Source organism: Calliphora vicina, chromosome 1 (assembly GCF_958450345.1).
Source record: "Calliphora vicina chromosome 1, idCalVici1.1, whole genome shotgun sequence".
NCBI lineage: Eukaryota > Metazoa > Arthropoda > Insecta > Diptera > Calliphoridae > Calliphora > Calliphora vicina.
Window position 1 is genome coordinate 46,534,172 of NC_088780.1, and position 9,601 is coordinate 46,543,772.

The window sequence follows — 9,601 nt, forward strand, 5'->3', positions numbered from 1 at the left end:
TACACAAAAAAAAATAAGAATACAGGATCAAAAAGGAAGAACAAAATGATACTGCCACAAAAAGTCAACACAACAACATCTGTTTAAAACCTCCCTTTAAGTTTTTTTTCACAAAAATTGTCAATAATACTCTCAACTATCAAAAAGGATATTGATTTTTCACTGAAAACGACAATAAACGAATGTAACAGAAAAAAATCTTAGTTGAATCATACTTTTGCTAAAGCGGTGCAGAAAACAAGTTCATAATTTCTTAAAATAAAACAATTTTAATTAAATATTTCCAAAGAAAAAACTATCAGAAAATACATACAACATTAATGAAAAGGTTTATAAGATAAAAGTAAACACTACTTAAATATTAAAAACCAAAAAAATAAATTAGTATATTTTAAATTTAGTGAAGCCTTAAGTTTAGTTTTTGAGCAAAAAAAAAAAAACTACTTTGGATATATAAATAACAAACAAATTGTATGTTCTCGGTAACCTCCATATCCAAAAGTGTTTTATTTGTGTAATTCTGTGTGACGTAAAACAACAACAACAATAGCAACAAAATACAATGGCACTGGATTTTGTAGCCACCTATAAAGTTTTAGTTCTTGGTGATTCCAATGTCGGTAAAACTTGCATCGTACACAGATATTGTGATGAAAAATACTATGACACATACATCTCTACCATTGGTGAGTAGCCTACTTATTTTTCTTTTCAGCTTTTCAATTGTCCTTTTTATCCTATGCATACAAAGTTGCACTGTGCAAATAAATAATTAATTTATATTCTTAATTTTATGGATTTCCTTGCAATTTTATTGTGTTCATCTATGTAGTGCTATTGACATTAAATTTAATTAGAATTCGAGAAGATAAATGAATAATGTTTTTTTATATGTAGCAATGACAGATAATGTTGTAACCAATTATAAAACTAGGAATGGGCGAGTGGAATTTTTTGATGTTTCTTTTGTATAAATACATACGTAGATTGTATAAACAAATTTATGAAAATAATTGTACATTAATATACCCTACATTATTTCTAATCTGTTATAACTTCGTGCAGATGTTTGCAAAACTAATAATATTATGTACAAAAAAGTTGGACCTGGCCACGAAAACAATTGCTGTGGTCACTCCCTAAACGAAGTGAAATCACTCATTCCGTCAAATTTGATCTTAACACAAATAAATATTTTTTATTATAATAAAACCCTTATCTACTTTACTCTTTTCATACCCTAAAAATACTACAAATTCTATTAATTGTTTACGTCCCTAGTACAAATCCTTTTGAAAATGGCTGAAATCGGACCATAATTTTACCATCCTTCCGGAACTGGGCTTCAATTAAACTCTCATTAATATGTTAACCCCTATTTTCACAATGTCTACATATTTTTTAATCTAAAGTTATACAGTTTTCATACAAAAATTATTTTAATAGACTTTCAGTTAAGAAAGTTAGACATCGAAAAAATTACGCTAAATATTTATGCTGCAATCACGACTTAATAAGGAATATGTTAGTTTTAAACACTCAGAAATTATATTACATTTTGTGAAAATCGGTTCACAATTGACCCTTGGGCACAAATAAGTTTTGTAATTGATCCTAACCCCCATATGTATGTAATACATCTTCCCTAAAATCAATTTAAATACATATGTATATAAATTATTATTGGTATCATAATAAAATTCATTTATTTTATTGAAACGGAAATTGCTGTACTGTACCTAATTCAGGGAGGATCGATCGGTTCATTATTGGCTGTAAATCGCGAATGCTCATGAAAATGTTTAATGCTCATGAATCTCGGAATCGTAATAAATGTCGGTCGGCTTTAATAAGTTTCATAAAAACATAAATAAAATCCTGGGAGGACAGATTCAAATTATTCCCTTGCCTATAACTCAGTAATTCATAGTCCATAAGTGCCTATCACTCCCATATAAGCCACTCTCCCGAAAATACTTTCGCAAATAAATAACATCCAGATAAACTTGAACAATAACCCGCATTTTCTCAATCTCTGGCTATTTTTTTATCGTGACGATAAACTGACAGTTCTAATACAAACAAAATGTTAATCGTTACGAAAAACCACAAATTATGCAGATATGAATCAGCTGGTCTCCATAGAAAAATAACAAAAGAAAATGTCAAAATGGTTGTGTTTTGAAAAGAGGGAAAACTATATTTCACCCTAGTCGCCTATTGAAAACTGTATTTTTATACCCTTCAGCTTCGTGAGAAGGGTATATATAAGTTTGTCATTCCGTTTGTAATTTCTACATTTTTCATTTCCGACCCTATAAAGTATATATATTCTGGATCCTTATAGATAGCGGAGTCGATTAAGCCATGTCCGTCTGTCTGTCTGTCTGTCTGTCCGTCTGTCTGTCTGTCTGTTGAAATCAGTTTTCTGAAGACCCCAGATATCTTCGGGATCCAAATCTTCAATAATTCTGTCAGACATGCTTTCGAGAATTTTGCTATTTAAAATCAGCAAAATCGGTCCACAAATGGCTGAGATATGAGGAAAAAACCAAGACAACCTCGATTTTTGACCAATTTTTGACCTATATCTGGATTACTAAGACATTAATATAGACAATATGGATATCTAATGATAGATATTTCAAAGACATTTGCAACGACGTATATAAGACCATATTAAGTTGGACCTACAATGGGTCAAAATCGGGAAAAAAAATTTTTAACCCGAATTTTTTTTTTCAAAAAAAAATTTTTAAAAACGAAAAAAAATTTTTTAAAATTTTAAAAAAAAAAAATTTAAATTTAAATTTAAAAAAAAAAAATTTATAATAATTTTTTTTCCAAAAAATGAAAAAAACAACTAAAAAAAAATTAAATTTTGTTTACCTAAAAATATTTAAAATTTTGAAGTATAATTTGGTGAAGGGTATATAAGATTCGGCACAGCCGAATATAGCACTCTTACTTGTTTTCTCTCGCTCTGCAAATCACAACCATTCAGAACTTTTTTGACAACTGTCATTTGTTTCATATCTGTAATAATCTGTGCGAAAAACGATAACTAGATATTGAGAAAATGGATGTAAGTCTTGTATAAAATTATATCAATTCATCAAATTCTATGAGGATCTATTGAAAATGTACCAGTTTTGGCGGTTAACGGCACATAGTGGCGCCATTTGAGTTTTTTCGTTGCAAAACTCATAACTCTTGAACCAAATCAGATAATCAAAAAATTTAAACGGCATATGATAGATTACACAGTACAACATTTTTCAGTTCATTGCTTTGGGACTCAATTCTGACAATTGCACGTGAAAGTAGCCCCAAGAATAAGAACTTCTGCATCATTAGTTTTGTCAAGTTGGCTGCCGTAATAATTTAATGACCATACGAATTTTTTTTCTCAAGGTGGATTTTTATCACTTTTTCTGTATTTTAGCACGGTTATATCTCGTATACCGCACGGAATATCTCTTTTGTGGCTGAAGCAAAGTTGTAGATATTGAATAGTAGAAAAAAACTACCGAACATTCCTACCCGAAAAAGGTGCACACAACACGAAAAAGGTGCACCCAGTGCCTTAAAAATCGCAAAAATGCCCATTTTTTAAATTTTTTAACCAGTTTTTCACCTTTTTTGCTCAATAACTGGATTACAAATCCAATTATAGACCGATCACCATGAAATTATGTCGTGTGATTTGTGTCTATATGAAAGTTATTTGTCATGAATTTTGTATGTATACCATCATTTTTAACAGATTTGTTCACTTTAAAGTTATTTTCGGAAGCGGGTCTTATATGGGAGCTATGACTAATTATGGACCGATCATAAAAAAATTGGTACATATAATTTGTTCGGCCCAAGGACGAAGCCTGTTGAAATTGTCTGAAATCGGTCCATTATTTCACCTAGCCCCCATACAAATGTCCTTCCGAAATTGGACTTTATCGGTCATAAATGTTTAATTTATAAACGTATCTCCACAAATTCCGCTCCAAATAAGTTTTATATATACAAAATTCATATCACCAAATTTTGTTACGATCGGTCCATAAAACCAGTTTTATGGATTGAAGTGATCCGAAAATCACTTCAACGTGCATAAATCGCTTAAAAATGTTGGTCTACACACACAATTCAACACAACACATAATATATACATAAATTGCACGACTTAATTTCATGGTGATCTGTTCATAATTGGTCATAGCTCCCATAAAAGGCCGAAAATCACTCAAAAATATAAATTATTGAAATTTTTAAAGAAAAATGTTTTTGCTCTTTTACTTACTTGTTTTAATTTAATTTTAAATTTTTTGTAAAATATTGCTCATAATCCGTAAAAGATGGTATTTCCAATGGGGTTTCACTTATTTTGAAAATATGAAATTTATAATTTTTTTTATTTTCCATCAAAGTTGAGAAATATTGAAAAAATTGATAATTGGTAAATATCGATTTACCTGGACTAACAAAGCAAACGGTACAATTTGTTTTTATTATTTTCTTAATAAATAGATCTATCGATAGAATCAAAAAGAATGACGATTCGTTATTCTGTATCTGAAAGCGGACCAAATTACATAAACATTGTCTGTTTTTTTGAACACTGAAAATAGGTTTATTCAATATTTCTGTTTGCAACATCACTTGTTCTACAGGCGCCACTGTGCGACGTCAGTATGAAAATTTAATTTTTAATTTCTATACACACAAAATATCCATAGGTAATATTTCCTAAAAATTAATTTAACTAAGCGCAAGAGTAGAATGGCATTTACAAAGTTTTTTAGTTAATATAACAACAATTTTAGATGAAATTAATTTTTAAGCGATGGTTTCTTCCGCAAATTTTCTTGGAATGACGACCCATAGAACAGAAATCCTGATGAGCCTTTGTAAATATTATCGTCCCCTTACAATTTGACCCACCCTATTCACTTAAATTTTTTTCTTAAAAGAAACAAAAACGTTATATTTAAATTAACAAACAAATGTAGCCAAACTTTGGCAGATATACTATTGAGAAAACATATCGGGCAAAAAAGTAGCTGTAATCTAGGAACTCCAAAATCTCTATTGTTATTAATGCTTAATTTCCAATTTTGTGCTCTATTGTCAATACTAGACTTTATGTAATATTTTTCTTAAGTTTCATTAAAATCTGCCCAAAAACATATAACATTTAAAAATTCCAAATATTGAAAATGTTTTCCTTTAACCTTCACGATTTAAGGCTTAACGTTTTCCGATTTTAGTAAAACTAAAATCTTGTATAGGTTTTACTTTAAATTCATAACAGTATGGAAATTGGACTCATTCCAAAAAATATGTCCAAAAAATTTCTCCATGTTTTGGTAAAAAAATTCGGAAATTTATTTAACAAAATTTTTAAAAATTTTAAAATGGAGTTTTGAAACTGTCGTTGAAAAAAATTAAATTTTTTGGTCATACCTCTTACAAAAAAAAAACTCAAATACAAGTAAATATGGATATATTTTAAGTAAAACTTGGTTTTTGTTTTAATATTTCTCAGAATATGTTAATTTTGTTCCTACATTTCTTGTTCTAGTGGACTGAGACACGTTAATGGCCTGGGAAATTTTTAATAACTTTTTTAACCAATTTTTGACTTTTATATCTCATTAGAACGACAATTACGTATTAAATTTAGATTTTTTAAATTAAATTGGAAAAATATTTATTTAATAGCTAAATTTTTACAAAATCTAAAAAAAATTTCCCATAACCCGTTATCGTTATCCTATGATCATAATATTTTACACAACGTGTTTTTACAATAGATTGAACAATTCTAGTGGGGGGAGTTGGGAAATTTGTTCCGTCCATACAATCATACAAAAATGAGGCGTTAATCTGACATTTAATTTTTTTTACAGAAGTTACAATAGAATTAACATGATTTCAAATTATTTCCACAGGTATCGATTTTAAACAAAAACTTATTAATTTGGACGGTGTACCTATAAAATTGCAAATTTGGGATACAGCTGGTCAGGAAAGATTTCGTACTTTAACTACAGCTTATTATAGAGGCGCCATGGGTATTTTACTGATGTACGATGTTACCAATTTAGAAAGCTATAATAATTTATCGTATTGGTTAAGAAATATACAAGAGGTAATGTTCCGAAATGTTCCAAATATAATAAATTTATATAAAATGTATATTATTAAATTACATATTTCCTATTTAGAATGCTTCACCGGATGTGGTTAAAGTTTTGGCTGGTAATAAATGTGAATGTTCGGCCACACAAAGAATGGTTGATAAAGAAAGAGGGGAAAAGGTAAGTTTTTTCTAAATATTATGAGTCATTTCTTTGTATTATTGTTTGTATAGAGCTTTTTCAACATGAAATTATAAAATTTTATTTTCAGATTGCCGAAAATTTTGATATGCCTTTCTTTGAGGTTTCATGTAAGAATAATATCAATATCGAAGATGCTTTTCTATCGTTGGCTCGCAAAATTCGAGAACAAAGAGAAAGAAGGGTAACTTAATAAAATTTTCATTTAAATATTATACGTATTTCACAGATATTATTTTGTATTTTAGGGAGAAAATTTTGACAATGACGATAAACCTCAAGAGAAGAAATCGCCTGGTTCAAACGGTTTGGGTACTTTTAGTCTTGCCAGTTTATCGGAAGCAAATCGCTGTTCCTGTTAAATTAATTAAGCATTAAGTAACATAAACTTTCAAATATTTTTTTAAGCAAATACTTATAATACACCTGCAAAGATTAGAGGTATACAAATTATGTCCAAAATATTATGTTAGCAAGTTTTATCATGTTACATGTATTATACGATTATAAAATAATGAATATTAGCAAAACCAAAAAAAAATATCTAAATCTTCAAACGTACAGATAATGCATTTTTTTAACATAGTTGATAAACACAACTTTTTTGTTTGTTTTTCATGTAATTTTTTAAAATTGAACATACATATAATTTTTGTGAAAATTTTGATAATTACACTTAGCGAAAAGTTTAAATAGCTTGTATATTATTATACAATAGTTAAATTTATGCCACAAAAGTTAAAGTACTTAGTATTAGAAAAATGTTTCAAAATTTATGAGATCAATAAATCATATATCAAAAAGTGTTTCAAAATTATTTTTAGTTAAACGCCCTTTGTCATATCTTAAGTTAGACACGAATTTCACAAAATAAGAGCTTATTAATTTAATTCCTAACACAATGTTTTCAAATCTTTAATATATTTAGTTCAGAATATAGTTTCATGCCAATAAAATGAGCGCCTAATACCTGTCACTTAAGTTAAACAAGGTTGGTTATGTTTTTGAATGAAATATTAACTGGTTTAGCAAAGCAAATCAATTCTGATAAAATAGCTCATTATTACTATTTTAACACCTTAGGACATTTAGTATTTAATAGCCTGCACATTACAAATTTGCTGTGCACCAATTTGAGGATCATGGACTGATGACGAATCATCCCAATTCAAAAGATTCACGGCTTCACATTTCTTAAATTTTATAATTTCATACGCGAAATTATAGCTGAAAAATAGTTTACTTCTGAAATAAATTGTACATCTTTAATTATAATTTGTGGGTTACTTCTTCTATGAAAATCGCGTTTTACGGCAAATTTTACTAGCTGTGGGAAAATGTCATTTCTAATTTGTTATAACTCTTAGAAAAAACGAAAATTCATTGGAACCTATTTCTCTCATTAACAATAATAAGAAAAAATTACAATAATTTAATTTCTATTAGATTAAAAAAAAATAATAAATTTATGGTATTAAAACAACTCAAAATATTTGATAAAAAATCGCTCAGAAAATTGCACAGCACAGCATAAAAATTTTGTAGATATACAACACATAGTTTTATAATTAAATAAAAAAAGAAATTAAAATAAGAAAACTTTTTTAAGCTAAATTTATATAATTGAGCTTGAATCCATGTACTTAGAAAAACTTAATACAATAAAAGAAATCCATAAAAATAGGATTAATTACCGGCGTATATTTATTTTTGCTAAGAAAACTTTTGTCCTAATCTAGTCAATTGGTATCCTGATTTGAATAACATTCCATTTCAGTTTCTCGCTATATTGAAAATATATATATTGCTAATAAAAACAAAACCCATCGAATTATAGAAAACAATTTTATGTTCATTTAAATGCTATTATATTATATGTACTCGTATTTACTAACTACTCGAAAAGTAAAATTTTGTTTTATTTTATAAATATATTTTTCTTCTTTTTTAACTCAGTCTATCTGCATTTAAATTTATTTTGCTAATTTTTGTTTTTGAAATTACTAATTATAGTATGTAAATATCAACTTTTCTTGACAGATTATTTTATGGTCAATTAATATTTTATCATGAGAACTTAATATCTTAATACATGCAAAATAAAAATGAAGTATTAAATTATTAAATCAGTATATAAACATAATGAATTCTATATAATCTTAAATATATAAGTGAGATTTTTATTAATTCTATGACAAATGTGTCACATAGATAATTTTCTAAAATATATATATATATATATACTATATAATTGTAAAACATTTCAATAAAATACAATAATTAAAGAAATACTATTTAATTTGTTTAAATTGCAGTGGTGTTTTTTTATACGAAAACCATGTGGCGTAGATGATTTTTCAAAAGTGTTGAAAATAATAAATTTTATTATAATTTTTTTGCAAGAATGCAATTCCGGTCCATTTTATACTTCCAATTTTCTAAAATTTACTTCCCCAAATATTTCTTAGTAATTCCCGGGAAATTTCGGAATATCATTAAAATGTACTATGATGAAGCCCTAGGACACACAATTTAATAGATGTAATTTATTTCGATCATACTGGTTGGTTTATATGGTATCACGATGCATGCAAGTTATCAAGTAGAAACTAGATTAAGATTAGATGCTAGTGAGATGATTAAAACATTGGGATAAAATATATCAGATATGGGATGAAATTGATATTTGTCATTGTAAAAAGATAGTGGCAAAAAAAACTGAACAGCCGATTCGACAAATGTAACTTTAACAATATGGCCGTTATCAACTGTCAAAGTTCGTAAGTCTTTGTTGGAATACAATTTACAAAATATGGTCAATTCACAAGGTCTCTTATCAGTCATATTATCATAATGTCGTAATATATCACGACTCGGCAACTTGGCTTAACCGACTCTAAGGCATTCGGCGCAGGTCTTTTCTGGTTGGTTAGTCCCCTTCTACAATGCAGAAATTGAAAGACAGACAGACGAATTTGTGGGCGAGGGGTTGAAGAGGTAGAGTGTGTATTACACAGGTTTAGGTTAGTTCAAAAGAGAATGAGAAAAATGTCTGCCTTTCAATTTCTGCATTGTAAAAGGGGACTTACGATAACACAATAAACATAGCATGCAGAGTAAGTAGTATATAATGTCCTAATTTTTTGCTTGAAAAAAAAAAAAAAAACCATTGTGAATATTAGGACATTATGACAAAATGATATGATAAAAAACCTTGAGAATTGACCAATACTTTATAGAGTATATAAATGGTATTCCAA

At 28.0% G+C, this 9,601-nt stretch overlaps 1 protein-coding gene across 1 annotated transcript; it reads left to right on the forward strand.

The window, feature by feature from the left end:
• The first annotated feature begins 481 nt into the window (after window positions 1–481).
• On the forward strand, window positions 482–6,908 carry RabX4 (RAS oncogene family member RabX4). Its single transcript, XM_065498456.1, has 5 exons — window positions 482–686; window positions 5,952–6,151; window positions 6,228–6,320; window positions 6,412–6,525; window positions 6,590–6,908. The coding sequence occupies exons 1-5, from the start codon at window positions 563–565 to the stop codon at window positions 6,701–6,703; spliced, it is 645 nt and encodes a 214-aa protein (XP_065354528.1). The 5' UTR covers window positions 482–562; the 3' UTR covers window positions 6,704–6,908.
• Window positions 6,909–9,601: the final 2,693 nt, after the last annotated feature.

Coding starts and splice junctions, on each gene's coding strand:
- RabX4 (XM_065498456.1), top strand. CDS start 563: ATGGCACTGGATTTTGTAGCCACCTATAAAGTTTTAGTTCTTGGTGAT. Junction 687..5,951: donor CACATACATCTCTACCATTG/GTGAGTAGCCTA, acceptor TTATTTCCACAG/GTATCGATTTTAAACAAAAA. Junction 6,321..6,411: donor ATAAAGAAAGAGGGGAAAAG/GTAAGTTTTTTC, acceptor TTTTATTTTCAG/ATTGCCGAAAATTTTGATAT.